Source organism: Cebidichthys violaceus, unplaced genomic scaffold (assembly GCF_023349555.1).
Source record: "Cebidichthys violaceus isolate CVI_PGR_0920_01 unplaced genomic scaffold, fCebVio1.0.p SCAF_47, whole genome shotgun sequence".
NCBI classification, from domain to species: domain Eukaryota; kingdom Metazoa; phylum Chordata; class Actinopteri; order Perciformes; family Stichaeidae; genus Cebidichthys; species Cebidichthys violaceus.
In genome coordinates, this window is record NW_027176672.1 from 160,200 (window position 1) to 188,109 (window position 27,910).

The following is a 27,910-nucleotide window of genomic DNA, read 5'->3' on the forward strand; positions in this document are numbered from 1 at the left end:
TCACGTTGCCAGAGACACTAAAAACTAAAAACATCACATTCATTCAGCCAGTCAGCTTGTGGCTGTTTGGAACTGAAGGAAGTGTGTTACCAAAGCACAGAGATGGACCTGAATCTCTTCCTCTTTTAAGAAGAACAAACACGCACCTGTTCTCTGGAGCGGCTTCCTGCGACTCACCTGAGAAGACCGGTGGTCCTCCAGAGAGGGAGGAGGAGCCGAGGACAGCGGGAACACGAAGGGCCGTCTCCCTCGTCACTGGTTCAGAAGATGAACGTGTCGGCCAGGGTTGCGTTTGGAAAGGGCCGCCTCACCCCCCAGCAGCTCTCCTTCTCTCTCCCCCAGACAGACTCCCTGAGGAGAGGCAGCCGGCCGGGAGGAAAGAGGAGGATGTTCTCCTTTTCTCTCCGATGTCGGCTGGGCGTCATCAGAGGGAGAAGCAAAGGTAACGAGGAGGCTGAGTGTCTGTAGAGGTCTGTGATGTGCTAGATCTGGACTTCAACGTTTTAGTTTTCACCAATGTGTGCAGTTCTAGAAAAGAAGACTTTTGTTTCTTTCTCGGGATAACTTGAGTTTATCTGCGTATGATTAATTCCCCCAAAAGTCACATATATTACCTGAATTAATTTGTGTGCAGCAGGCGTGTTAAACTGACAGAAATCTGGGCTTTTAATATAATAATAATAATAATGATGATAACATATATTTACATAGCAGCTCAAGAGTTAGAACTATTACAAGTTGATAATGGTAAAAGCAATTTAAATTAAAAAAATCTTGACAAGTATGAGAAATATAAAATAAATATAAAATAGGTGGAACTAATTAAAAGCAAGATCATAGAGGACGTTTTGATCTATTTTTCTTGTCTTATTTGTGATTTGGTGAAGAACAACAGGAGTCTGCTTCACTGAGTCATTTCTGACCTAATGGAACCGTTACACTCATAATCAGTCAGAGGTTGAAGATGTTAAACTAACGTTACAAGTAGACACAATAATGAGGCTAACATTAGGCTATTAGACAAACAGAACTGGTGTAAATAATTCTCTTTTCCTGTTTAACGTTCCTGCAGACTATCAATACACAATCTAGATGAGAAAATAGAAAAGGCATGAGTACACTTTTAGATTTTCCAACTGTAGCGATATTTCTTAAATTATAAAAATCAATCTTAACCTTGTTGATATGTTCACATATATTGATTTACTTCAGGCTTATTCTGTAGAGGCAGACCTCCATGTTCCCTTCATATCTCTGCTCTCAGCTGAACATCTGTTTTTATTTTCATTTAATTTGAGTAAAGGTTGTCTCAATTTATTTATTTATTCATTCATTTATTTCTGACCGACCTTAAAGGTGAACACTGAAGCAGAGTGTGTGTGACACACTGATCCGTTGTTCTTTGTCACACACTGATCGGTGCTCTCTGAAGACTGAATTAGTCATTTGGCTCGTCGGATTTTTTTATTGCAACTGCATCTGATCGCCACACGGTGGCAGTGTGGCCAGTTTGATAGCAGGAGCAGCTCGAGATTCAGGCCCCTCGTAAATACCCCACGTTGTTTATGTTTGTTGGGAATGTATTTCAGAAGGCTTTATTCTCAACAATAATGTAGAGGAAACATTGAGACCTGGTGAACACAACCACAGGTTATTCTCTTATTCAGAGTCACTTTTAAAATAAATAAAAGATGAGTAATGTAATCATTACATTATCACTCGCTCTTCATCGATCATGTGATATCTAGTGTGGAGGAAGAGCAGAAGAGTCAATATTAACTGAACTAACCCGACGTCTGTCGCCCTGTTCCGGTTCTATCAGTCCCACACACCGCTCCCCTCTCGCTTTATTCTGCTGACATTAATTAGTCTCGCTCTGAAACACTGCGCTCTGCGCTCGGTCACTTTGTAAACGAGGCATTAAGGACCAAAGTCTCTGAGGAAATTATCTACACGGAGAGTATTGTGTCCACTGGAACCGCCGACTAATTAGGCTCCGGCGGTAGATATGTGAAAACCACTTTACACTAACGAGCAGTAGAATAGAACGGTGTCATCTCACATTGTGATTGTGGGAGGTGGGGGTGGTGGTGTTGGTGATGTTGGTGGTGGAGGTGATGGTGGAGGTGATGTTGGTGGTGGAGGTGGAAGTGGTGTTGGAGGTGGTGTTGGTGGAGGTGGTGTTGGTGTTGGTGGTGGTGGTGGTGGTGGTGGCAGTGACTGCGGCGGGGGTCAGGAAGTGACAGGCGTCGAGGCTTCTGCGCGAGTGGCAAATGGTCGAACACGTGTGTCGACGGTCAGTCGGCAGAGCGTCTATGTTTGGGTGGCGGGGCCTCAGAGGAGCCTCAGCAGGGCCTCAGAGGGGCCTCAGCGGGGCCTCAGCGGGGCCTCAGCGGGGCCCCGGATCAGCAGAGGGTCCCCTAATGGGGGAAACATGAGCTGTCGGGCTCTAAAGAGGGAATGCATCGAACTTTCTCTTCTATTTCCTCGTCTCAGTCTGATGAGGAGTCCAATCTGTCGTCCCAGCCCTCGTGCACTTTTATGAATAACATATTCAACGACACACATCTCAAACAGGCAGCTGCTCTTCTGCAGGAATTCTGTTTCCATCGTGAGCTGGTGTGTGTCTGAGAGACAGAGATGTAGATAAAGCATGGAGAACAAAATCAAAAGTGTCTCTACGGGAGGAAAAGAAGTGACACAGTGCAGTCTGACAATGAATGTGCAGGTGGTGTTAATTGTGCAGAGAGTTGAGTGTGTGTGTGTGTGTGTGTGTGTGTGTGTGTGTGTGTGAATGCGAGTGGGTGGGTTTGAGGATGTGCATATGGAGGGGTGTTTGACTCAGTGGGAAAATGGATAAAGTGTGTGTGTGTGTGTGTGTGTGTGTGTGTGTGTGTGTGTGTGTGTGTGTGTGTGTGTGTGTGTGTGCGCTGCTGGGGGAGGGAGTGACGATCGTGTGTTCCTGCCTCACTGAACCCCTCTGGCAGAGAGAGAGAGAGAGAGAGAGAGAGAGAGAGAGAGAGGAGGAGGAGGTAGTGTGTGAGTGTGAACAGAGGATGGTAAACCGGCAGAAGAGGACATGAACTGCTCTCCCTGCTTTGGATTTTATAGATTAAAAACAAGCTCGTTATATTTAGATATTTAAGGACTGAGACGAACACTTGACATCTTGTGTGTGTGTGTGTGACCAAGTTTAAATAGAGAGCGGAACCATAGAGACAGTCTGAGGGTCAGAATTTGCCATCTGGAGCTCAGATCGTCACTGGGTTGTTTTTTTTCTTTGCTAAACGGGACAAAGGTTCAGGACATGTGTGCGCGAGGAGGGGATGAAGACACGATGACGGTGTTCCAGCTGAGCGGCTGAGACTCTCTGACCTCCACTCCCAGAGATCAGCGAGGTTACTGCAGCGCTGACGGAGAAACAACTACAGCCATGCTGTGTGGTCTGAGGAGAGACACCAAGAACAGCGTTGGTAAGAGCGCGCACGCGTTTGGATCCGTGCATCGTGGAGTCAAAGGGGGGGGGGGGGGTTCGTGCGTGTTGGTTGTAGCAGAGGGACTATGTCATTTGGATCACCTGTTTCCTTTAATCTGTGATCCACGCGGCGGCTTTAACACTGGGATCATTATGATGTATGAATTATTGTCTGGAGAGATTTTAAATGTCAGCGGACTTGCAGCCACCAGCTCTGCATGCCGCCCTGCCATGTGTAATTGGGGCAGATATAGCAACGTAAACTGGGTCTGGCATTGCCCCCCCCCACGTTTATAAATAAAGTTTCACATCTGAAAATAGTGTTATGATTTCATTGTCACTGTGAGCGCCGCCCCCCGTGTTTAACCTACATTCTCATTGGTTTAGAGGTGGCACACAGTGCCCTGAATTAAACCAGGAGTTAATTAACTCGCCTCATATTCATGTCGCACAGCAGCGGGTTATTAGCGGGTTATTGTTGCAGTCGAAGTCCGAGCTGCTTCAGATGCGGCTCCGCGTGGAGAAACTCCTCCTCCAGCTGTCAGCGGACCTCCTCCATCTAAAGACAACTGGGCGGTTAGTTTGTTCATTGTTGGGGCTGTTTATTAATCAGCTCCGTCCTCACTGAAATGGCCGTTAGGTTTAGATGAGCCAGAGGAGGAGGAGGAGGAGGTACAGTAACGCTCCGTCACGTGCGGAGCGCGGTGCCTGCGTTACTCAGAGCTAGTGTTGCCTTTTGACCGCAGTGACAGCTGCTGGACTGTCGGGGCCCCTCAGGAGCCGCGTGGCTATACGAGGCTTATTATGCCCCCCCCCCCCACCACCGGGCCGATGCGTTTGTGATGTGTCACTCACTTTGTTTGTGCCTCACAGCTACAGGACATGTGTGCAGGGATGTGTGTGTGAATTAGTGTGAAATACCATCTTATGTATATGTATGTGAGCTTCCTTATACATCGCCGTGACATGCCAAGTCCGGTAAAGATGTTCCTGTAGTGGAGGTCTGACTAATGCAGGGCCCGCCCAGAGGTTTAAGGTCAGAGGAGGATCCATGCCTCTCAGCTGTCTGAAGGCCTCATCTTCAGATGAAGGAGCTTGATGTGGACAGAGAGAAGGCGGTACGCTCGATGCCCTCCGAGGACTCGGCTCCCCCCGGTTCAGTCTTTACAAATCAGCAGATAAAAGGCTGAACTGGTTGAATGGGTGATGTCACGTTTCACGTCACATTGATAAACTGTCAGCCCCGGGATGACGCCTCCTAAACGATGACAGGTCTAACTTCTGACCTCTATCGACCACAAGGAAGTAGATCCTTCTTTAGTTGTCTTTGATTGGTTTAGAGCACCCCCCCTCCAAAATAAAAAAAACAAGTGAAAATTAAAGATACGACACAAATTAAAGGCCTGTGTAGTGTAGAACATGTGACTTAAGGTTAATATGATGTTTAGATTTACAGTTTTCTCCGTCCTATGATCAGTCATCTTCATTCTATCTGGTCGATGATTCTCAGGTTCTGGTGTTATTGAGCGTCTTTCACAACACTTTCTAAAGCAACATTATGAAAGTTTATTTCATTGTACATAAAAGTGAATGACGTCATCGTGAAGTGTAAGTCACAATATATTTTAAAATGTGATGTCCGAGAAGGAGTACTATTTTTGACGCTTAAGATGTAAAAGTACCATAATTACTTGAAACACCAGCATGCACCTGTCGCTTTCTACTCATCTGTCTCTTGTGCCGAACAGTTTTAAAGCTTCTGGTTTATGAATTATTTCTGAGTTAGAAAAATACGGTTTTAGCAAGTCTCTGTACTGCATAGTATCAAACCATGAACACTTAAGCTTGTGGAGCCCCTCTTTTACCTCTTTAAATTTGCGATGTGATGTTCAATCACTGTGCCGGACAGATGAAAAGGTAATCCAGTGGACGGGATTAGAGAAGTGCCAAGTCCGGTTCCCTGTGACTGCTGACACGCTCGTATGGCTGCATTCAGGTTCAGAGGGCCGAGCGGTGGATCTGCTAATCTGAGGCCTGTGCTCTGTCAGCAGTGGGTTCCACTATAAGTAAGAAAAATAAAAAATAAAATAAAACAGCAGTTTCCCAGCAGAGCAGATTTCACAGCTTTTTTCTGTAGCAGCTGCTGTAAATGACATGAAAATTATGATTTTCTCTCCGTGCCTCCAACAGTCCATTAACCGCATGCTGTTTCTTCAGCAGCTGCATACATCAAGCTCTTCTGCAAATGTATTCTTGTGTTAAATTAATGGTTTTCAAGGGTCTCTGCTGCAGGCAGAGAGGTGCTTTTTTTTAAACCCTCAACCTTTAATAGGATTATGGAAACAAAGTGGGAAGACCTTCCAGGGTGTTTAGTTCAGGCTGATCACTCTGATTCAGTTTGGGTTCAGGCGGCAACCTCCGGTTCTGCCGAGTGAAGCAGATGCAGAAGTGTCTTACTACTTCTGTCTTGATTTATTCCCTCAGTAAACACTGTAAACATGAGTTTATGGTCTCAATCTCTAGTTTCCAGTCTTGTTCAATACAGCATGATGTTCATTTAGTACATTATGGTCTATTTAGAGTCAAACAGACCAAAAAGAGGGGGATGATTTATACTGTGATTGACAGGTTACTGTCGTATTCCAAGATGGTGACGGCGACTACGTCTACTTCTTCTATACAGTCGATAGTTGTAATGTTACAAAGCGTAGAGCGCCAGAGTAAAACCCTTTACGCTTCAGCAGCATGACGAATAAACACACAAAAAATTGTGAAATACTCGCCTGCGAACATGTCTTGTGCTTTTATTGTGAAAATGGAAGGAATCGATCTATTTACAGTGTAAAGGTCTTTAACGAGTTTGTTAAAACCACTAACTTTTGTCACATCATAGGAAAGCACATTGCTATCGCCAGGTGAACTTTGTTCAGCTTATTTTCTGTAACTAGTGTAGCATTAAAGCATGGCGGAATTAGAAAGCTAACCAGCCTACTTTCCGCTAGTTAGCTAGCTAGCTAGCAGCGGCAGCACTGGGTCCCTAGGGCTCTGAGCCCCTTAGGCTCGCTCCAGAGAAATACAAGCTAACTAGCTAACTAGCCTGCCATCCGTCTCTGGTGCTGCGTCCGCTCTCTTCCTGGTGAACTGAGACTAAACTCCAAAAAACGTGGTCGTCACCATAACAGCTAACAGAAATTGTCATTTTCTTTTGTACTCGTCAAATGACTACGGAAACAAGTTCAATGTCTGCTGTGGTTTCATGCCACCGTCATTAACCGTCCATGAAATTTTTTATTTGTCCCTATTTAACAGTTTAAATCATGAAATCCCAACAGAGTGCTTTTCTTTCCGTCATAGTCGGTTCAAGTTGTTTTAATGCTGCGGTGTGTGTTGGTGTTGCTGGAGTTTGCTGCTCCGCTCCGCTAACGTTAGTCACTCGGTGACGCGAAAACCACAAATGTCTTCTCTGAGCGACTCATTCAAACACGACTCAGTAAAAGAAGAGTCGAACCTTTACCTCTCATTACCCAGGGTGCAGTTCAAAGCGCTAACACGCGTGCAGATGTCACGATGCGCCGTCGAGCGGACAGTCACGTTCGTGTCACCGCAGCGCTTCCTAACAGCACCTTTACCTCCCTGCCGTCTCCTCAGATGAAGGGCCGTACTCAAAGGGGGGCAAGGAGTCCGGGGCGGCTGACCAATCACATCCGTCCTGCAGGCGCAGCTTCTCAGGTAACGCAGTCACACCTGACATCTTCTCTGTCTCCTGTCTGCGTCATGAAGTCTTTGACTGAGACTTTGTGTCTGCGTGCATGTGTCTGTTTTGTTTGATGTTTTGAATGCTTAGATAAGGTGAAAATAAAAACTGCTTGTGTGGCATGCCTGTCATTTGCACTAAACCGCACTTGGTGGACTTCCCATAGAACGATTTAACAGCACAGCAGAACGTGGACCACAAGACAGAATGAGTCCCCCTGTAACTACAGAGCCACAGATCCGTCAAGAAACTCAACACAATTCACTTCATGACCCGATAAGCCTGCAGTGCAACGAGTGCCTCTTTCTTATAATTATGCATTGAATTTCTTTCCTTTATCAGTATTAAAGTGCTATTAATAAAACTGACTCCCTCCTCCTCCTCCTCCTCCTCCTCCTCCTCCTCCTCCTCCTCCTGAATCCGTCACAAAGATTCACTCAGATGGAGAGATTTGAAGGAATCAGGACAGGACAGGGAATGTGAGAAAATAAAGTCTGTGTCCGTGTCTCAGAGGGCGTTCATGTGAGAGATCCAGGAGAGGAAGATTGAGTCGCCTCTCAGACGAGGTGACTCTGTCAAGCGGACGCTAATGCCGACTGTGGATCTGTGCCCGTGTCTGTCAGCAGAGGAGCACCGAGGAGTGACCACGGTGGACCTGATGAAGAGGGAAGGCAGCAGCCTCGGCCTCACCATCTCCGGAGGCTCCGACAAGGACGGAAAGCCCCGGGTTTCGAACCTACGGCCAGGTGGGCTGGCGGCCAGGTGAGATCACTGCTGGCAACCACACCGACCTCTCGAAACACGTTTTGTATAACTCAAGAATTCATGCGTTAACTCTGACCCTTCCATTAGGGTTATAACTCAACATGATGATTTATCGTCTTTCAATGTGAATCACATGGTAATGAAGTCACATGAAGAGATATCGTCATATTAAATAATGTTGGTAATAACGAGCACAGATGAACTACAACGTCTGTTAGGACTGTTGTCTTGATCTGATCACTCGGTATTTGTGTGCATGCATGTAAACACGGTGTATAGATGGATACATATATATATACGTATATATGTATATATATATATATATATATGTATATATACATATATATATTCTTTTCTCTTTAATTTCACATGAAATAGTTTTTGGGGATTTTGCACTTCAAGGGTCGTTGTGCAACACAGGGATGCATAACATAATTCAGAATTCACACAGGAGTCAAGTAAAATAGTCTTCACGATGTTTGTTTATTATATCAGAAAACTATTTCTTGTTAAATGCAGTTATGGAGACACAAAACCTGAAACTATATTGTGATGGAAGATGTTGGCCTCATCGCCCAGCCCTGAACGTCACACTGTTGTCTAACAGGACACAATGATGAGTGTATATAAACGTGACCAACCATGAGACAGCAATTCAGTTTATTCAGTTCAGTGAAATCCAGTGTGGCTTTATTTATTATACACAATAATATAAATATTAACATATAGAACAATAGTTCACTGTATTGTTCAACGACTGCTTGATCGAGATTCAATTAAACTCATTTTCACAGACGTCAACCACATGAAAAGGAAAACATGGTGGAGCACTCATGTTTCATGATGATTAACACACACACACACACACACACACACACACACACACACACACACACACACACACACACACACTCTTGTAAAAATGACACAGCCCCTTTGAAAATGTCTTGGCCAAATATGCCATCGCCTGTAGGAGTTTCTGAAGACAGACACCGTGCTGATTCTACCAAGCAGCTCGTCTTCACACAGACGAGTCCATTGCTCGTGTGGTGTTAACTGAAGGGAGACACGCAGAGAGAGAGAGAGAGAGAGAGAGAGAGAGAGAGAGAGAGAGAGAGGGAGAGAGAGAGACAGAGAGAGAGAGAGAGAGAGAGACAGAGAGACAGAGAGAGACGGAGAGAGAGAGACGGAGACGGAGAGAGTCTGTCTGTCTGCTGTCACTGCTGATTGGCAGTAGCCCAGAGGTGAGGGGGGGGGCGAGCAGGGCAGAACATCGTTGTAGTTAATTAGTTAATTAGTCGTCCAATGAGCGGCGTGTTGACTCAGAGCGTCATATGTGAGACGGCATGTACGATCATCTGTGTCAGTGTTTGAAGAGGCTCTCAGCCATCCGCCCACTGTTAGTGGACTCACTGACTCACAGATCATCAGCGCTGTTCGGACACAAATTAATTACTTGTTAGTTCTATTTCTGCCTCGTTCAGACAGTCGGCGTCGGTGTTGTTGGTGTCGTTTTGGTCCAACTCTAGGAAACAATGGGTAGATTCCAGTGAGTTCAGAGGGAAACATGTGAGACGTAAAGCCAATAAATGAGCTCAGAGTCCCGTTATGGATGTTTGTAGACGAATCACAAAACCCAAGTGACTCTTCTACAGGAGTGACCAGCTGAACGTAGGAGACTACATCAAGTCGGTGAACGGCATCAACCTGTCGAAGCTTCGCCACGATGAGATCATCAGCCTGCTGAAGAACATCGGGGAGCGAGTGGTGCTGGAGGTGGAGTACGAGCTGCCTCCGTTCGGTAGGTGAAGTTCTGCGAGGCGAATGTTGTAACCGAGAAACGCTTGGATGTTTGGGGACTGTGACATGAAAAACAAATGTTTTTGTGTTTTCAAATGCAGGAAAGAAGGAAATGTGTTCATGAATTAGTTTTTTAGTTTAGTAGTCTAGATGTCGAGGTTTAAACTGCACCAAATTGTGTGGAAAAGTTAAAATTCTTTAAAAATCCAAGTTACATCATACATATTTGAGAAGACGGCCCACTGAGAGTCAGTTTCTGTTTCTGTGTGCCGTGGGTTTCACCGGGGCACCTTTAGGAGACTCGCGGTCGGTAGAAGTGGGCGTCGTCGTCGTGACGTCACCCATTGGTTTGTGCGCTGCCGTTTTGAAGGCACTTGTTCGGCATTTTGGCCGTCACCATCTTGTTTTTCTGCAATCAGTGAACGGGGGTGACCATATTTGGACTGTAGAGGTGTGACGTAGAGACGTCTCTGGTAGAGACCTGTCAATCACAGTGTAGCCCCGCCCCTAAAGAATCCCCTCTTTATGGTCTGTGTGACTCTAGATGGAGCATAATGTACTAAATGAACATCATGCTGTATTGAAGAAGACTGTAAACTAGAGATTGAGACCATAAACTCATGTTTACAATGTTTACTGAGGGAATAAATCAAGAGAGAAGTAGAGTCATTTTAGACTAGACTTCTATACAACCAGAGGAGTCGCCCCCTGGTGGACACTAGAGAGAATGCAGCTTTAACACATGAAGCGTTGGTTTCCGTCTGGTCTTGATTCGATTAACTTCAATGGGAGAACATGAACACAGATTATAATCGATTCTGTTGCTCCACAGTCACCAAAGTAAATATTGGATCCTTTTTTCACAAGACACATATCTTCTGAACATTCTGACACTGAAATGGATATTTTAAATATCTTAAACACACAAATCAGGAGAAATTAAACCTTTTCTCTGTCTCAGCAACACTCTCACGAGATCTGAACGCTCCAGCCAACTGTTAGCTGAGTAAATATGATAGCAAAAGAAAATATAAATACATTATGCAAATACATATATAGATTTTACCATTTCAAATGTTGAAGCTAATAATGCATCATCTTTGTGACAGAGCATCTTTTGGTTACCTAGACTCTAATCAAGAAATTCTGAAGCAAGTTCATCTCCGACCTGCAAAGCACCGGATCAGAACTTCTTGTGTTTCCTTGATCAGCTGCTCGCTGCTCTTGAATCATCAGCGTGTGTCAAACACATGGAATTAATTTCCCCACTGAGATTAATTTAACGAATTTCCACAATGCTTCATTAATTGTCACGATTCAACCGCCTTACAGATGACAACATGTTGTAAAAAGCTTTCTACGGTGCTAATAATAATAATAGTTCTGAATCTGTCCTTTCTCAGTCCAGAACCCCTCAGGAGTCTTAACCAAAACCATAGAGGTGTGTTTACACAAGGAGGGAAACAGCTTTGGGTTTGTGATGAGAGGTAGGTGGGCGGGATGTTTCAGTGAAAATAATGAGCTTTTGTTTTGTTTTGCACTGATTCATGTTGTGGGTGTTGTTTTTATTCAGGAGGCTTCCACGAGGACTGGCGGAGGTCTCGTCCTCTGGTGGTTACGTACGTCCGGCCCGGAGGTCCTGCTGACAGGTGAGGGCGCGAGGGATGAGTTTGTGTTTCTGTTTGTATACGAGTGCTCTATTTATGTGGCTTGTGTGCATTTGTGTGTCTCGATCACGCATGAACGAGCCTTTTCAAACGCTCGTGTGTGAGCGTGAGTGTTTCTATGTATATCTAGATGTATGGACTAATGCACATGTGTTTTACTAATTGCAATGAACGTATTCAACAGTGAATCGCGCAGAATTATATTATTAACCATTAGGCTTCGAAATCGTTGTTTCTTTTGCATCAGTCTTCGCTCAGGCTGTGACACATATATGTTATCTTCAAAGCAGAAAAGGGCACCGCTCATCCTGCGGCTAATGCAGCATTGCACTTTTCCCCATGAAAAAAACCGAGAGCACCGGAACACTGGAGCAAAGATAATTCACCATCAAAGACTTTTACGGCCGCTTATCTCGTTTATCCTCCGTCTCACCTGGGAGGGAACGCTCATGTGGAACTGTTTAATGATTTACTGTGACTGCTGCTTGGACATCTTGTAGCAGCATCTTGTGCTTCATACATATGTCCTCCCTGTCTTCCTCCTCCCGTGTTCCTCCAGAGAGAGCACTTTGAAGGCCGGAGACCGAGTGTTGAACGTAGACGGGATGCCTTTAACCCGGGAGAAGCACGCTGACGCTTTGACCGTGCTGATGCAGAGCAGCCAGGAAGCTCTGTTCCTGATCGAGTATGACGTCTCTGTCATGGGTGAGCACACACACACACACACACACACACACACACACACACACACACACACACACACACACACACACACACACACACACACACACGTATGTGCAGGCTTGGTAGGGCAGCGCTGCTCTGAGGGTAAATAATGTGGCCGTTTGGCTGCGTGGATGTGACGATGTGAGGGTGTGTCTGTGCTGGAGACGCCACCAGGGGAGTCACTCTGGACCAAGAGCACTTCAACAGGGAAAGGGTAGACGGGTAATATTCTGTGTTTTATTACAGCGGGTGGATCTCTCTGCTCCACAATCATGGCAGGTTCAATCTCAATATGTTTAAAAGAATACTGGTAAATATCAGTAAACAGTAGTGCGGCACCTAACAATTATTTTTTTATCAATAAATCTAAAGATTATTTTAGTCGATTAATCCAGTAACTCATTCATTTATTATTCAAAATATGTTTTTATTTTTTATTTCCTAAACAATTAATTTATCCAAAATAAAAATAAAAACATGTCTGATTTATATTTACATTTTGGATTCAATCAGTTTCTCTTAAAAACGAACACATGTAACAAGACGATAGACTCTGATCAGAGGCATCATTTCATCACTTCATCGTGTAACCCTTTCCTCTGTGTGTACAGTACACTTGATTTAAAAACTTAAGCGTAAACTGTGAGTGTACAGAGCGTACTACTGCAGTACTATTGGAGCTCAAAGCCTCCTCACTGTCGGGTCAGAACGTAGTAAAACATGCTCACTGAAGACAGGAACTCACTGCAGATTATAACCTCTATTTGGTCACAGTGACTAATTCTCCATGAGATCACAAACTCTGCTCTTTGGAAACTAGGGCAGGTCACCAAGGACGTTTGACACACATTATCTCTGTGTATGTGGGGGTTCTGGGATCCAGACCTCCCGCCTCCAGACCGAACCTGTCAGAGGGTTCACAACAACGAGAGACATTCTAGAGATGAGACAATCTGCAAAATATACAAGTTGTTCTTAATTGCTTAAACCCGTTTTATGTAACACTGCGGCAATTCATAAACAAACACTAGAGAGAAATCATCACATCATTTTGTACTGAAACACAACAGACAGACAGAATGATGTGTCCTTTTGTCATTGTTCAAGTCAAGACAGTTAAACGTCTGAGGAAAAGGACAAGACCATAAAACTGTACATCTTTATGTAATTTCAATTTTCAGAACCGGAGGTGCTTCAAAGGCAGCATGTATGCTCTGTCCTCCGTCTGTCCGTTCTTCTTCCTCTGATAAAAGTGAAGACAAAAGTGTGTTAAAGCTGCATTCTCTCTAGTGTCCACCAGGGGGCGACTCCTCTGGTTGTATAGAAGTCTAGTCTAAAATGACTCTACTTCTCTCTTGATTTATTCCCTCAGTAAACATTGTAAACATGAGTTTATGGTCTCAATCTCTAATTTACAGTCTTCTTCAATACAGCATGATGTTCATTTAGTACATTATGCTCCATTTAGAGTCAAACAGACCATAAAGAGGGGATGATTTAGGGGCGGGGCTACACGCTGATTGACAGGTCGTTAACGCCGTTGTCTGGTCTAAGAGTTGTCCGTGTTCTCTTCTTACAACTTTAACCCTTTTTACAGAGTTTTCACTTCATGAAAGTTAATTGTAACATCTTTGGTCAACTGAACTCCAGCCTCTCGTGTCAGTCTACGCTTACAACCAGCACATTATATACATAATATTCTTTTATATACATAATATTCTTTCATATCTTCTTTTCTGTATGAGGGTCCTGCTCTCTCTCTCTCTGAGGATTGAACCGACCATACTGACTAATTGTGATGCACCTCTAAATGACATGTTTCATCAGGATGAGGATGAACTCAATTTGATGACTTGTGGCATTAAATATGAATGACAATACGAATCATTTGTGTTTGAAAGGTTGTGAAGATTGGGGGCAGTATTTATATATTGTGTTCTTGGCTTTAGATGCATTAGATGGAATCTTGCAACGCTCTCTCTTATCTGATCTGCTCTGATCTGTTTCAGACGCAGTACAACAAGCCTCAGGCCCTCTGCTGGTGGAGATAGTGAAGGGCCCCTCAGCCAGCCTGGGGATCAGCCTCACCACAACCATGTACCGGAGCAAACAAGTTGTTATTATTGACAAGATAAAGGCAGCCAGCGTGGTGGAAAGGTGACACCTAACCTCTTAACAGTGTACCGCTACACACACATGCTTTTACTGTCAAATGAAAGCTTTCCTCACACAATCTGTCTCACTCTGTCTCCCTCTCTGTCTCCCTCTCTGTCTCACAATCTGTCTCCCTCTCTGTCTCACTCTCTGTCTCACAATCTGTCTCACTCTCTGTCTCACTCTCTGTCTCCCTCTCTGTCTCACTCTCTGTCTCCCTCTCTGTCTCCCTCTCTGCCTCCCTCTCTGTCTCCCTCTGTCTCACAATCTGTCTCCCTCTCTGTCTCCCTCTCTGCTTCCCTCTCTGTCTCCCTCTCTGTCTCACAATCTGTCTCCCTCTGTCTCACTCTCTGTCTCCCTCTCTGTCTCACTCTCTGTCTCACAATCTGTCTCCCTCTCTGTCTCACTCTGTCTCCCTCTCTGTCTCACTCTCTGTCTCACTCTCTGTCTTTCTCTCTGTCTCACTCTCTGTCTCACAATCTGTCTCCCTCTCTATCTCACTCACTCTCTTTCTCACTCTCTCTGCTTGTCTCTGTCTCCCTCTCTGTCTCCCTCTCTGTCTCACTCTCTGTCTCACTCTCTCCCAGATGTGGAGCGCTGCACGCAGGCGATGTCCTTCTGTCGATAGACGGGACCGGCACAGAGCACTGCTCTCTGATGGAGGCCACGCAGCTGCTTGCCAGCACTTGTGACATTGTGAAGCTGGAGATCCTCCCGGCCAATCAGAGCAGACTTCCTGTCAGGCCGCAAGACACAGGTACGTCCTGGAGGAGATGCGATGGGAATGAAACGTCTGTGAGATACTGCAGCAGAACATCAGAAAGAGACACACACGACTCTACATCATTTAGGGCTGCAACTGATCTTAACTGTTGAGTTCTCCTTTTTAATCAATTATTATTTTTGGCCAGAAAATGGTGGAATATTCCTGTGACACGTTTCCAGAGACCAAGCCATCAAAAACTAGACTAGAACCAGTGGTTTGTTATCCCCTTACAAAATAAAAGTCACTTTTCAGACATCTATGAGCTGTTCAATTTCCACTTTTCTCCTCTAATTTTCTCTGAGTCACATTTAATTTAATTTAAAAACAGTTTAATGCCCAAATAGGTAAAATGATCCAATATAACACAAAAAACACATTATGAAAACTGAGCCTACGTGTTTTTAAACCAGTGATGAGACACGGTGAGACACGGAGGATAACTAAGCTAACTAATTGTTTAGTGTCACATTAACATAAGTCATTTGTACTAGCAAGATCTTAACAAACCTAGCTAGCTTCTAGCAAGCAAGTCAACATCCATTGATGCAAATAATGTAATTATGTCCTCACATATTATTAGTGACCGGTGTCATGGCTTATGGGTGAAGCTCATTTAGTTTTCTGCTGTCATTGTTTTATTTATACGTACGTTACATAGATGTTCTGATGTCCTGTAACAGAGTTAGCGTTAGCTAGTCTCTCCACCTCACTCCTCTCCGGCAGACTTCTACTTCTACGACTGCAGAACAAAAGTACTTTTACTTTTGATACTGTTTATCAGACGAGTGAGTTACACCACCTCCTCCGCCTCACGCCCCACAGCTGGGAGACTTTACCGAGTTTACCGTTAGCATGACTACATGGTGAAAGTAGCAAGCTAACGCTAGCTAGCTAACTAGTTAGTGAAAAAGTAAAAATGCGGTGGGGAGAGGCGGGGATGGGTGTCTGAGGGCATTAACGTTATTTAATTTCATGACGTAGACTCGTCCCAACGGTCGACTCTATATCAGAAAATTGGCCTTTCAAGATTAGGATTGATTTAAAACAATAGTTTTCCTTTTGAGCTATTTTCAACCAAAGAAAAGCATAAATCTGTTAATAAATGTCAACATGAACACCAGCATTGACGTGTTTCATCACAGTGAGTGTGCAGTTACCCTTTTAGTTGAGTCTGATTTACCGTTATTTCATTAGGATATGATGTGCAGGACTTTTAAGTGGAATTAAGTATTTGTATGTTGTTGTAGTGGCACTTTTAAGGATCTGTAAAGGATCTGAGTACTTCTTACACCACTGTGTGTGATAATATTGAATTATGTGTGTAGTGGTCAAGTGTTTCACTATGTTAAAATGTAAAATGTACAGTGCTGTGTGTCACAACTGTAAGGCAAACCGTACAAAAACATGTTGTACACGCTCGAGTGCAAATATGCAAATGTTGACTGTATAACTAATAGTCTCGACATCATTTAATTATGTCTGTATACATTGTGGAGGCTGTACACGGTTTACAGGCTGGAGGCTGTTTGTCCTCACCATAAGTTTAGTGAAGAATCTCAGCTCTGCTACCTACAGCTGTGTGTGTGTGTGTGTGTGTGTGCATGTGTGCGTGTGTGTGTGTGTGTGTGTGTGTGTGTGTGTGCTAGCTGCCGGCCACAGTTCATGTGCCTTTGAGAACACACTCGGTTGGTAGCAACAAGCCACACACACACACACACACGTTCTCTATCAGAGATCATGTTCTGCAGTTTATTTGTGGGTCAGCAGCTGCAGGGCTCCTTCACATGTGAGCATGAAGAATCCTACAGCGTGACAAAGGGAACAACATGTAGTTCAGTCTTCTCTGGCAGTCGCTGAATTCTTCTTCATCCTTTTGTCAGATCCCGTCGGCAGCGTTTCCCTTTTTATTTTTCAAACTTCCATCTCTCTTTTTTGTCCTTATTTACTGATTTAATTTTACATTCATATCTGAAGAGGGCTTATAAAAGACATCTTTTCTTCGACTGCTCTGTGAAACACTTGATCTGCATTTCACACCTGTTGACCACCGAGGCGTGCAGCACACGTAACGTCTCAGGCACGAAGTCTCGTCTTCTGAAATTCCTGTTCAATAACGAGTCCCTCCTTGAATGAGGCGCCGTGACGTTATGATAATGTGATATTTTCACAGCTCCTTCTTTCCTCCCCCAGGATAAGGCATGATTATAAGATGCAATTTGTCTAATCTCCTCTGGGGATTTAATAAGACTGATATGGCCACCAAAGAGATTAGGGAGTTAATGTTTCTTTCCGCCAGCGTCGATCAAAAACACCATTTTCTTGGAGAGCCTCCCCTAGGTGAGCTTAACATAAGCCGTCAGAGCCAAAGCTTCACCGGTTTGATTGAGTCCGATAGAAACCTGTTCTCCTGGGAAAAAAAGGGCCGCGGGGTTCTTTCCCGCTTGTATTCTGATTACATGCGGTTGGATTTAACCAGGTTCCATGAATATGGCAAACGTCTTAGTCCTCGCTGCAGCCCATCCGTGTTTCCAGCAAATCCTCCATCCATGTGAGCAAGTTGTTGGGAGATTAAACGCCTGCAAATGAAGCAGCAAGGATTACTGTCACATGTAACGCTCTTTGACGATTCTAGCTGCATGAATGTGGAAAAGGGAAGTTAATTATGTGAGGTGCGTGTCATACAGGAGGTCAGTTGTTTCCCCTTTTGAGTGCTTCAGAGGCAGCGTTTGACGGAACGCTCACGCGTCGACATGACGGATAAGACGCCGTTCAGAATTAACAATCTGTGCTTCTCCATTTTGTACAAAGTGGGAAAAAGTCTACAGAATTTAATTTTAAGAAATGAAGAAAACCCCCCACATGAATATGAATCTCACAGGATTAAATTAAAACACATTTAGACCAAACTCTCTGCCAATCAAGTGCAGAAGCATATCTGCATGATCAGCAATCAAGCTTTCAGCTGCGCCTAATCAAGCCCCATGCCTTCTAACAGCCGCTGTCACCTCCTGCTGAACAACACCAGCATGCCCAGCAGTCAACTCACTCACTCTCTCCTTCAGCCGGCCGGCTCTTTTGAAAATGAACTTGTAAAGATGATCTCCAGTTTGCACTTAGCTTTTTGGAAGCTTGCTAGTAAAAGTAAGATGTTTGTTTTTGGGTGGGTTTTTTTTAAGACCACAACATCCCATTCAGCCAATTCAGCTGTGTGTCTAACTGATCCTCATGAAATACATTAAACTGCAGGGTTTAATCTAGCGTACCGTGACCAAAAAACATTAAATATCAATTACTCCGCTCTGAAATCATCCTCCAGGCGCTGTGCGGTTGGTGGTACAAATTTAGACATGGGAATGAAAGCGTGATTTCATGGGTAGAATGCTAAGAAAAGTGCAAACGAGAGTGGATCCGGTCGACTTAATGGATGTGTTTGCCTCCGTGTTGCTGCAGTAAAAGTGCAGAAGAGCAACCATCATCACTGGGACCAAAGCGGCAACTACTGCCATCCCCCACACGCCAGCCACGGCAAGACATGGAGCAGCCCGAGCCACCCACACAACCAGCAGGACCACTGCAAATGTAAGTTATCACTTGTGACAGCACCGCTGCTGGCGAGACGCCATGGCAGGAAGGACTTTTTCTTCAGCACATTTGTTAAATCTCTTTTTTCCAAGAGGCTTACTCCACCACGTTGTTTTCTTTTTCTCGCATGTTCCCCTCGAGCAGCGTGAATGCATCCTGCTGTGAATGAAGAAAGAGAAAGAAATAGTGTAGTCTGACTGTAGCAGCCTTGTCTTTTATACGTGTAGTGCCATTGTCTCCTTTTCAGCTCTGGTGAGCGGCGGCTTCTCCCCTTCCTCCACAGCCACCTCCGGCTTCAGCAGCCAGGGGAGCAACACGCTGCCCTGCCCCGTCCCTCCGGTCGCCCCCACCAGCCCCCGCGGCTCCACGGCCAAGAGGAGGACCAGGAAGAAGGACCACAAGAGCTCACGTATGACGAGCAGTCTGCCCCCCCCCCCCCCCCCCCCCCCCCCCCCCCCCCCCCCCTTTTAATAACAGATTAAAGAGTCTTTTTCACCAAATTGACCTTTTAATTTGATTATTTTATCCTCTTATATGAGCGAGGGTAAGCTCAATAATACTCACTGTATATATTACTTTTAGATAGAAGTGCCTAATAATAAACTGAGATATGTTGATAAGATTAGTTCAAGGGACAGTTCACCCCAAAATCAAAGATACATATTTTTCTTCTTACCTTTTTTTTTATTGGGTATAAAAATGCAGATTTTCATAACTGAACCTTTCATATCAAAAAGGTGTCTGGAGAGACATGTCCAGTACTGATGACATCACAAAGAAATCACTTTCACTTCCACATATTAAAAGGGACAGTTCACCCCAAAATCAAAACCGCATATTCTTCCTCTCACCTGTGTTTTGGCGCATTGTTGTGGTGTGAGTTGTGAGTTGCCTCGTCTTGGAGATGGCTGCAGTAGAGATGACTGACTCTATCTGAACTTGGGGATGAACTGATTAGATTTTGGACCCGTTCTCGTGATGTCTCAGGAACACTTTGTTGTGGTTTGGAGGTCAAAGATCATTGTGAACACGTTTTGGGCCATAACTCAAGAACTCAAATGCTAATTATGACAATTTTCACACAAACGTCAACACAAAAGTGATGACATTTTGGACAGACATGGCTGTAAACAGTAACTTGACTGGTCGGAGGAGGCGGTTATTTAATAGTTATGTAATGTTCTAAATCATGTTTTTTTTTTTTTTTTGCACTCCAGGAAATATAATCAAACTAATGCTGATTTATGCATTTTAGCCTCAGCTGTACTATTAGCATGTTAGCATTAAGCTGAACGCTCTGCACAGCCGTGTTCAGTAAACTAAAAAGCTTTCTGCAGGACGAGCTGCAGCAAGAGGTTGAGTATGAATATGTTTTTCTTATATTCGAGATGAACCGGCTCTTAAACATGCTTTGCTGCTCTGTTTGAACACCTTTCCTCCTGTTTTGCCGCCTCAGTGCGAGAGCAGACTCTGCCGGTCACTGACGTAGAACACGACTGACGTAAACTCTGAGAAGTGACTCATTGTTGTCTCTGTGGGTGCACGTCTCTTCCGCTTACCCTCGTCCACGATCCCTCTCTTTATCTGCCACCTCTCCACTGATACCTCCTCCCTGATGTGTCCTCTCTCCCCGTCTCTCAGTGTCTCTGGCGTCCAGCTCCGTCGGCCCAGGGGGGCAGGTTTTTCATGTGGAAACGAGCGATGTCTTCCTGAGGGGGGATCCGCTCACAGGTTTTGGGATCCAGCTGCAGGGGGGTGTCTTTGCCACAGAAACCCTGTCTGCTCCCCCGGTCATCCGCTTTATTGAGCCCGACAGCCCAGCTGAGAGGTAACCCACCGAGACACCTACCGAGTAAACAAGTATCATACAGGGAGTCACCTTGAATTACACGGCTCCAGTGCTAATCATTCAGCCGCATTAAACAGGATCGTGTTAGCCTCGTGTCTAAATGAGTGTTTCAGCTGAAGGCATTAGAGCTGCGTTTGTCTCATGCTGTGCTTCCCAAATTTGGGGTCTTGACCTCCAGAAGGGCCTCACAAGGTGATCAAAAGCAGAAGAAATATGGATCTTTATTGAAGAGTGTCTGCTATCAATTTGTGAGCATCACTTGATGATTTCACTTCAGGTTTTGTAACGCTCTCCCTCGACTCCCTGTCTTCACACTCAAATGGCTGCTTCTTGCACTTGGCTTTCTGCTCTCACTGTGTGCTTGCACTCAGATATATTATTGCTTGCACAGATTTTCCTGCACTCCAGCTTCAGCCGTTTCACACTTGGGCTGCTTCTGTGTGCTCGTGAAAAACATCTGCTCCGAGTTATCGCCCGCCAGGGACGCTTCAGCAGAGCGAACTTGCACCGGCAACGAGGCAGGGATCACTTTATTGGTCAACACTACACCTGCCATTCAATTGGTTTGGGGAATTTTGAAATGGTTGTTGCACAAAAACAATCCAAGGACAAAATGTTGGAGCAGATGTTTCACGAGCTGCGCAGAAGCAGCCCAAGTGTGAGGAGAACGCAGGAAATCAAAGCAACTTCAAGTGCAAGCAGCAGCTGTTTGAGTGTGAGGACAGGGTCTGGAGGGAGAGCGTTAGAAAGCGTAGACGTACTGTATGTAACTGGTAACAATGTGTTCTATGGAGAGGTTGTTGTTGGGGGGGGGGGGGTGGACTATATGACCATTGACTCAGGAGCTCCTACTATAATAACCTATAATAAACATTTGATTCATTAAATGTTATCGACGGGTCTTCGGTGGTAGACTGATACAAAGACTTCTGGTTGTGGGACGTCCCATCATACAGACAAACGCAAACCTCATCACTTCTGTGTTTGAGTGGAGTGGCAGCTTGTTAAAAACCTTCTTCACCTCTTCTTGCAGAATGTTCTGACTCATGTAGACGATCGTGTCCGACTCACACGTGCTCCTCTGCAGGCTGTCCTCTCCGTGGTCGGCTATCCAATAATGTGGCTCGTAGTGTGTGAAGAAAATAGTTTATTCCATGAAAACTAAAATAAACTCTACAGTCTGTGATCAGAAAAAATGTTGCTCCATCTCAACTAAACTTGCAGTAAAACCCACTTCAAGGAGTCGCCCAAAATCATTTTGCAACCTGACCAATTACCTTAATTCTGTTGTATATTAAACATTGTATAGGGCATAACACACATTTCTTTAGTAAAGAAAATACAAAAAATGCGAGGACGTTGCATCACAGCATTGCATGGAGGCTCCGTACACATAATGAGGGCCGCAGTGGTTAATATGCACATACTAATAATCATCTCAACTGTTAAAAGACATCATGAAATGCACTTCAAGACCCGGAGAGGACGGCGAGTGCTGGCACTCCAGCCATGAATGCCCAAGATGCTTTAAATTACATTTTAAATATTTGAGATATTGGAAAATGTGAGCTAAAACTTTGCAGCTAGCTAGTCATGTCTGACCGTTGTTTTGTCATCTCTTGAATATGTAAAACACGATCAGCTCCTTGAGAGGCATCTGCAGATTAATCAGCTTCAAACTGTCGTTGGCATATTGTTAAAGGATGATATAATATCTCCTTCTAGTTGGCACCCCTGCTTTGTTGTGAGGGGTCACAAGCCAAGAAACGTTGCTGCTTGCCAACCCTCGGCACGGTAACGGTTTATTTGCTTAGCTTAAATGTCACAAGGTCAACAGGCGTACACGGCAACTTATGACGGTTGCTTTAGTCTCGGTTCAAGGAGCAGTACGTTTTCCCCGGTGTAGTAGATTTATTACACGTCATACATATTGATGCAGCCTATGTGTTGTTATAGATAGTGGAAACCCCGGTTATTGGTGCGTAGTATTGATCCAGACTGCGTGTTGCAGACATAATTAACGCACCGCTCTGATCGGGCCAGCGTGTCGCATCCGTCCTTGTCCCGTGAGATTAATGATGGCGTCTGTGCCGGCACTGCGGGGCCCATCCGGTGTCCCCCCGGGGTCCTGTGACACGATTAGTCCAGCAGCAGTGGGACAGGCGCAAGCAGCGCAGCATCCGACTGCGACGTCGGCGCCTCAGCCTCCACACAAGGTTAATGAGCGGCGGCGGTTAGTGAATTAATATCACTTGACAGTGCTTTGGTGTGTGCCCTTGTAATCAGGGGTCTGATTTAATGTGATTTGTGTGAATTCTTTCTTTCTTTCTTTCTGTTGGAGTTCTGGCTCTGCAGAGGTGAAGTTCAAGTAAGGGAAGCGTTCAGTGTGCTCATGCCGAGCCCGGAGGCCGTATCGAGTTAAAGGAGGCATCTGAAACATGCAGCCTATGTGGCGTGTGTGTCACACAGGCTGCATGTGTCAGAACGCCTTCACTGAAAGCAGAAATCCAAACCCCGCTGACACTGTGTGGTCGTATTGAAACCATTCATCGGTCGGCCGTAGCGGTGATTTACCGCGGCCGTGTTCGTCTGCTGGGTATCTGATTCTGACTCGTGTTCCAGATAACTTTGAAGAGTCGATGAACTCACAGGAGCCAGGGAGAACCTGAATGAGTGTCTGAGATCCATTACAACGTAACTTGATGTTCCGTATGAATACATTGGTTATCACACGATCACTGTAGGTTATTAAATGCTAGATCCATCTAAGCTAGATCTAAACTAATCTAGATCTAAACTAAGCTAGATCTAAGCTAAGCTAGATCTAAGCTAAGCTAGATCTAAGCTAAGCTAGATCTAAACTAAGCTAGATCTAAACTAAGCTAGATCTAAGCTAAGCTAGATCTAAACTAAGCTAGATCTAAACTAAACTAATCTAGATCTAAACTAAGCTAGATCTAAACTAAGCTAGATCTAAGCTAAGCTAGATCTAAACTAATCTAGATCTAAACTAAGCTAGATCTAAACTAATCTAGATCTAAACTAATCTAGATCTAAGCTAAGCTAGATCTAAACTAATCTAGAGCTAAACCAAGCTAGATCTAAACTAAGCTAGATCTAAACTAATCTAAACTAATCTAGATCTAAACTAAGCTAGATCTAAACTAAGCTAGATCTAAGCTAAGCTAGATCTAAACTAATCTAGATCTAAACTAAGCTAGATCTAAACTAATCTAGATCTAAGCTAAGCTAGATCTAAACTAATCTAGAGCTAAACTAAGCTAGATCTAAACTAAGCTAGATCTAAACTAATCTAAACTAATCTAGAGCTAAACTAAGCTAGATCTAAACTAAGCTAGATCTAAACTAATCTAAACTAATCTAGATCTAAACTAAGCTAGATCTAAACTAATCTAGATCTAAACTAAGCTAGATCTAAACTAAGCTAGATCTAAGCTAAGCTAGATCTAAACTAATCTAGATCTAAACTAAGCTAGATCTAAACTAATCTAGATCTAAACTAAGCTAGATCTAAACTAAGCAGACTGTAAAGCATGTTAAGGCTCTGTCACCTTTCTTAAATAGCTAAATATCTTAAATGGCAAACATACATAAGTTATAAACCTAAAACGAAAACCGTGATACAAACCTAAATATCAGAAGTTATTTAATATACAACAACAATGTGACCCAATATGAATGAATGGTCATTAATTGGCTCTTATATCAGTTATGAGGCAACTGCCTGCAGGCTCATAAATGTGACAAGTTGATGTATTATATTTTAGTTTTGTATCATTTTTAATGAAAAGTTAGACGCTAGCTTTAAAGTTCTACTTCATTATGTTCAATATAACCATGAGGAGCTTCTGCTTCAGTAAAAGCTGCACATTATAACCTTCATGAAGACGGGATGTATTGAGGTTCTACCAGGTGTACCTCATAGACTCCTGGAGTGAATGAATAAAGTGGAAGACGTTCCCTCGGGCTCTTGTGACGAACATTTTTCACTTTTTGTTTGCAGAAAAATCAACAAACAGTATTGATCAATAATTTCAATAATCGTTTTATTTCTTTTTTTATTATGATATGAACTGTTGTTTCACAGGAGCTTCATTTCCACTTCAAAGTGTCAATCAAGTGTTTGATTTTCATTGTTTGTTGCTGAAGGAGATGAGTTTAGCAATGATAAAATATATTATATATGATATATATTTATACATCATATATATTATATATATTTCCAGAAACAAATGCTGGTTTACAGTTTCTCTTTATTGTATACACACAATAAATGGAAACGCAAATTTAAAAAATGTTTAGATCAACGTGTGTGTGTGTGTGTGTGTGTGTGTGTGTGTGTGTGTGTGTGTGTGTGTGTGTGTGTGTGTGTGTGTGTGTGTGTGTGTGTGTGTGTGTGTGTGAAGGTGTGGGCTGCTGCAGGTTGGGGACAGACTTCTGTCCATTAACGGGATCCCGACTGAAGACGGCACTCTGGAGGAAGCCCATCAGCTGCTCAGAGACTCCGCTCTGGCCAATAAGGTCACAGTAGAGATTGAGTTTGACGTTGCAGGTATAAATAATATTTCGATGTCAGATTCTTCTACGAGTGTGTTTGCCCCCCCCCCCACACACTTACCGTTTTACCTCCATTAACTTCCAATTAGAGTCGGTGGTTCCCAGCAGCGGCACCTTCCACGTGAAGCTGCCCAAGAGGAGAGACGTGGAGCTTGGCATCACCATCAGCGGTGAGCTTGTTATGAGCCAGATGTCCAGCAGAGGGCAGTGCTGCTCGATGATGCGCCACAGACCTGCACACAGTAGATCCCCGCTGAATGAATCCATGTTCTGTGATCCATAAAAGGCCACATCCCTCATTACCTCTGAATAATGCCGGCCTGTCCCGGCATTCATTTGTGCTGAATGAAGAGAACCGGGACGCAGAGTGTGATTAGTGCAACAAAGAGAGAAGGGTGTTGAGTGCTTCAACATGCTTTTATCCTCATATCATACATCCTAAAATATAAATATATATATTTTATGTTTTACCAGCAAGTAAGAAACCCGGCAAGCCCCTCATCATCTCTGACATCCGCAGAGGAAGCATAGCACACAGGTATGTCTCCTCCTCACACAGCTCATGTTATGAATATTAATGTTCTCACAGCACCAATACAAAACTACTAAATAACCAAACGGTTGCTTTTGGGTCACATTTAACGCTCAACACTTTATGCTTAGGGTGAAGGTATGTTTAGGCTTACGTGGGATTACGTCCTCAACAATAACAACATAGTTCCACTGTAATATTGACCTAATTGGATCAAAACTGGATCAGTAGGGCAGAGCCGCTACTCTTCAGAAGGGCTCAGTGTTGATTAGGTTTGCGGGTGAGGTTGCGGTCACCCTCAAGGATCCACTGAGACGCTGACGGCTAATAGGATTCTCAGCAGCTCCCTGGGCCCCGGTCGATGGCTGAGATCCTCTCGTCTTTGTGTCCCGGTAGAACAGGCACTCTGGAGCCCGGGGACCGGCTGCTGGCCATCGACAGCGTGCGTCTGGAGAACTGCACCATGGAGGACGCCATGCACGTCCTGCAGCAGGCCGAGGACATGGTCAAGCTCCGAATCCAGAAAGACGAGGACAACATCGGTACATGAACCCTTAGAAACACCAAACGTACATCTGTGGAAAGCAACCAAGCACCTTTACTCATGTAGTACGCTTGAGTTTTCACATTTTGATGCCACTTCATACTCCAACTCCACTACATGTAAAGGACACATGACAGCTTATAACATACTCAACGTTGTCAAAGATGAAACCAGTGGTTCTCTAAATCTAAATCTAGTAGAAGCCAGTCCCTCCTCTTCTGTTTCCTCCCATGGACCAGAAATATGTTCTGATCTTTTCGTTGATCGTCTGATTTACACACAAGTTTGTCGATTTTAAAAGATCATTTTGCACGTGAAGAAAGTCACCTTGTTGTAATATTTTAGTTTAGTGTGAAACTACTCGGTGAACGACATCCATCACCTCACAGTGTACGTCGCCAACACGACCGTTAGCTCGGCTTGCTAGCAAGCTAGCTAAGGTAATCTTATGTTTTATGCAGCGACTCTTTTGTCACAACAGTCCAAAAATGTGTCATAGAAAATTAAGAAAACCAGTAAATATCTATTTTCTGAAACCATTAATGACGTTTGGAAGCTGTGGTTCAGTATTTTAAATTGTTGTGTTGGTAATTTAACTTCTTCCATCACTTTATTTAAGTCATACAATATCCCAAAGCAGTAAAATACATATCTATTTTAATATAAATGTATTCCATTTTCATAATGTCTGTATAATCTTGAGTCTTGTGCCGATGTATCCTGTGGACCCATGTGCTGTAGATGAGTTGGAGATGTCGGGCTCCATAATCTACACCGTTGAGCTGAAGCGGTATAACGGACCGCTGGGCATCACCATCTCTGGCACAGAGGAGCCCTTTGACCCCATCGTCATTTCTGGCCTCAGCAAGAAAGGCCTGGCAGAGAGGTGAGGGGAGGTCCGGTCTGGGAGTAGAGAGAGTTATGGTGACGCTTGCATTAGGCATGTCAAATGTGTAGCAGCCCACTTTGGAAACGATTTTTAAAAATAAACGATGTCTGTCTCATCTGTTTCTATAACAAGGAGCCTCTTTGTTTCCGTCCCGGTCGGCGCCCTGGCAGCCCGACAGAGGACCCGGCTCGGTCGGTCGGCGCTGTCTGGTTCACTCCGATAACTCTGTCTCCTCCTCGTCCGTGCAGGACCGGGGCCATCCACGTAGGGGACCGGGTCCTGGCCATCAATGGGGTCAGTCTGAAGGGAAAGCCGCTGAGCGAGGCCATCCATCTCCTGCAGGTGGCCGGGGAGTCCGTCACCCTCAAGATAAAGAAACAAGCCGACCGTACGTCTGCTCAGGGTTCTGGTGTCTCAACTCATCACTCATCTATTTCTGATAACTTGCAGTGGTTTGAAAAATGTTTCTTACAAATACTGAGACAAAAACACACTTAATTTAATAACTGAATAAAAAACAACGGGTATAATAAGAGGAAAAAAATCAAAACAAATAGGGTTAGGGTTAGTTGAGTTGGTGAGTTGATGATAAGTTGCCTTACAACATAAGCATTCATATTTCATCGTTCCGTTTGTCATATAGCTTCATGGTTTTAGTCTGTACGTAATGTTGAGAGAGTTTGTCGTTTGCTGATCGAACTCCGTCGTTCTCTTGATGTCAAAGCGAGAAAGCAAAGTGCTTGAAAAGTTGCACAGCACTTTACAGGAGGAGAAAAAGAAGATCAGCGTATCGCAATCAAAGAGACAGAATGACCAAACACAAAGGATA

General features: G+C 44.2%; 1 protein-coding gene across 4 annotated transcripts; it reads left to right on the forward strand.

Moving 5' to 3' along the window:
- The first annotated feature begins 60 nt into the window (after positions 1–60).
- Positions 61–27,904, forward strand: LOC137887019 (glutamate receptor-interacting protein 2-like). Of its 4 annotated transcripts, XM_068729782.1 has the most exons (19): positions 363–442; positions 3,299–3,473; positions 7,124–7,204; positions 7,856–7,991; positions 9,650–9,795; positions 11,198–11,281; positions 11,368–11,443; positions 12,021–12,166; positions 14,197–14,344; positions 14,929–15,098; positions 18,558–18,686; positions 18,937–19,098; positions 20,331–20,517; positions 24,966–25,111; positions 25,206–25,286; positions 25,591–25,654; positions 26,045–26,190; positions 26,934–27,078; positions 27,330–27,904. In XM_068729782.1, exons 2-19 carry the CDS (start codon positions 3,434–3,436, stop codon positions 27,577–27,579), a joined length of 2,337 nt encoding a protein of 778 aa, XP_068585883.1. In that variant the 5' UTR covers positions 363–442; positions 3,299–3,433; the 3' UTR covers positions 27,580–27,904. The 4 variants fall into 4 exon arrangements, with proteins under 4 accessions (XP_068585879.1, XP_068585881.1, XP_068585883.1 ...); XM_068729778.1 differs by lacking the exon at positions 3,299–3,473 and having other exon boundaries at positions 61–442; XM_068729780.1 differs by lacking the exon at positions 3,299–3,473 and having other exon boundaries at positions 61–442; positions 18,973–19,098.
- Positions 27,905–27,910: the final 6 nt, after the last annotated feature.